The sequence below is a fragment of the Austrofundulus limnaeus genome, unplaced genomic scaffold (genome assembly GCF_001266775.1).
Source record: "Austrofundulus limnaeus strain Quisiro unplaced genomic scaffold, Austrofundulus_limnaeus-1.0 Scaffold0, whole genome shotgun sequence".
NCBI lineage: Eukaryota > Metazoa > Chordata > Actinopteri > Cyprinodontiformes > Rivulidae > Austrofundulus > Austrofundulus limnaeus.
This window is the reverse complement of record NW_013952402.1, coordinates 10004756-10006589: the sequence shown is the minus strand read 5'-3', so window position 1 is coordinate 10006589 and position 1834 is coordinate 10004756. Positions and strand designations below refer to the sequence as shown.

General features: G+C 34.4%; 1 protein-coding gene across 1 annotated transcript in view; it reads right to left on the bottom strand.

The window, feature by feature from the left end:
- The window catches only part of LOC106521424 (polymeric immunoglobulin receptor-like), a 1256-nt gene extending 223 nt beyond the window's left edge, over positions 1 to 1033 (bottom strand). The window contains exons 1-3 of the mRNA XM_014014354.1: positions 672 to 1033; positions 221 to 559; positions 3 to 31 (exon numbers count right to left, since the gene is read on the bottom strand). Of these exons, the coding sequence (XP_013869808.1) occupies positions 3 to 31; positions 221 to 559; positions 672 to 999 (696 nt within the window). The 5' untranslated portion in view covers positions 1000 to 1033. The remainder of the gene's footprint in view (positions 1 to 2; positions 32 to 220; positions 560 to 671) is intronic.
- Between the last annotated feature and the right edge of the window lie 801 nt (positions 1034 to 1834).

Genomic DNA, 1834 nt, shown 5'->3' with positions numbered 1-1834 from the left:
ACAGTGTAGGATTCAGTGATTCCAGTGAAGGCTTTTAATGCAAAAAATTGAATAAATAAATACAATTGTTTTGTAAATTATTTCGCAAGATTTTTCTGATTCTGAGGATGTTTTGTTCTGCAAGTTTTGACATTTAAATGTTTTACTTGCATAGAGTCCATTCACCTACTTTGCTACAACGTTAAAAAACAAACAAAAAAAAAACCATGAATTTTCTTACTTGTTGTGCTGGGACTCTGTGTCGTAGTCGACACAGTCGTTGTCATGACTGATTCATAAACTGCAACATGCACTGGCATCTGCAAGTTTTCAGTGGCACAGTAGTACCAGCCGCTGCTCTCAGTCCTCAGCTCACTCATGGTCACATTGAACATTCCATAAACACTTGAATTTAATTTCACAGTTGTTCCATCTATTTGTCCGAGCTGTTCTTTTACACAGGTGCTGCTCAGTCTGCACCATCTGATTACTTTTTTATTTTTGTAGTAACAAATGACAGTTACACTTCTTTTCTCAACCGCGGCTATTTCCTGTTGCTCCACATACAGACTTGCAGAACCTTGAAAAAAAAACCCAAACAAGAACAGTATGATACATCATTAATCATTTAATTGAATCATTTGAGATAGATTGTCATAAAGGCTTCATTTATTTTATTAAAGATGTTTTACCTGAGGTGACTGATAGCTTAAAATCCTGTTTGACATCCATTCCTAGTTTTTCAACTGCACACCAAAACGTCCTATCCTTGTCTGTCAACTCATTTATTGTGACATTGAAGATGTTTTGATGTCTGTCATCAACAATAGCATATCTTCCAGTTGTTGCTTGACTGGTGTCAATAACTTTTTCACAAGACTGCCATTTTTTTCCTTTACACAAGTATTTTACATTTTTTTTGTGTTGTTCATTATAGAGACAGGGGATGGAAATCGAGCCCCCAGCCTTTACTGGCACTTCTGTCACTGTACTAATTTGACAGTAAATTCCTGAAAACATAAACGAGAATCTCAGTAATGCCTTCAAATGCAAAGTGTCACATTAAGATTTATATATTAAAGCCAACATTTATTTTTCATTTTGTTATTTCAATTAACTAAAAATGTCATCAAACACAATAATACCATTTATATTAGCAATAGTGATCCACCAGTTTATAAGACTCAATTAATTTTACTCAAAGTTAATTGGCTTACCTGCAAGTCCGGTGAAAATAAGGGGAAGAAAAACTGAAAATGTCATTTTGGCTGCAGGAGCTGTCAGCAAATGAGTCCTATTCTAGTTTCTGTTGCGTTTTGTGTCTCAGTCAGAATTACTTCCTCATATTAACACTTTACAGCAACCGCTGTCCTTTAAAGAGAAGTTTAATAGAACATGAAAACAATAACTGAGAACACTGTGGGTTTGTTTGAACTGAACTCTCTGTTGTCTCCAGTTCAGCTGAGTTCAAAAAATAAAATTAAGTTAAACCTTTTTCAATCTGAACTTTAGGAAGATTTATTCATGCTTGTTTATAAATCTTTATAATTACATGACTCTTTTTTGAATGGGGTGGGGTGAAGGCGTAGCAATTCATTTTTGTGCACCGTAGTACACGTTTGTTTAGCCTATATCTCTCATAGTACACGTGACACACAAACTTTTCTTTCTTAGAGAGGACACATGTAACTTTAAAATGATGTCACATGCCTGGGAGTGTGACTTTACTGTTTCTTTTTCCTGTCTTTTCAAAATGACTGGCCTCCCAACAAGCTATTTTATGGAAGAAATAAATGTAAGCTTGATATTTAGATTTAAAATCTTATTGAATGTTATATGTTATGTTCCAAAATAA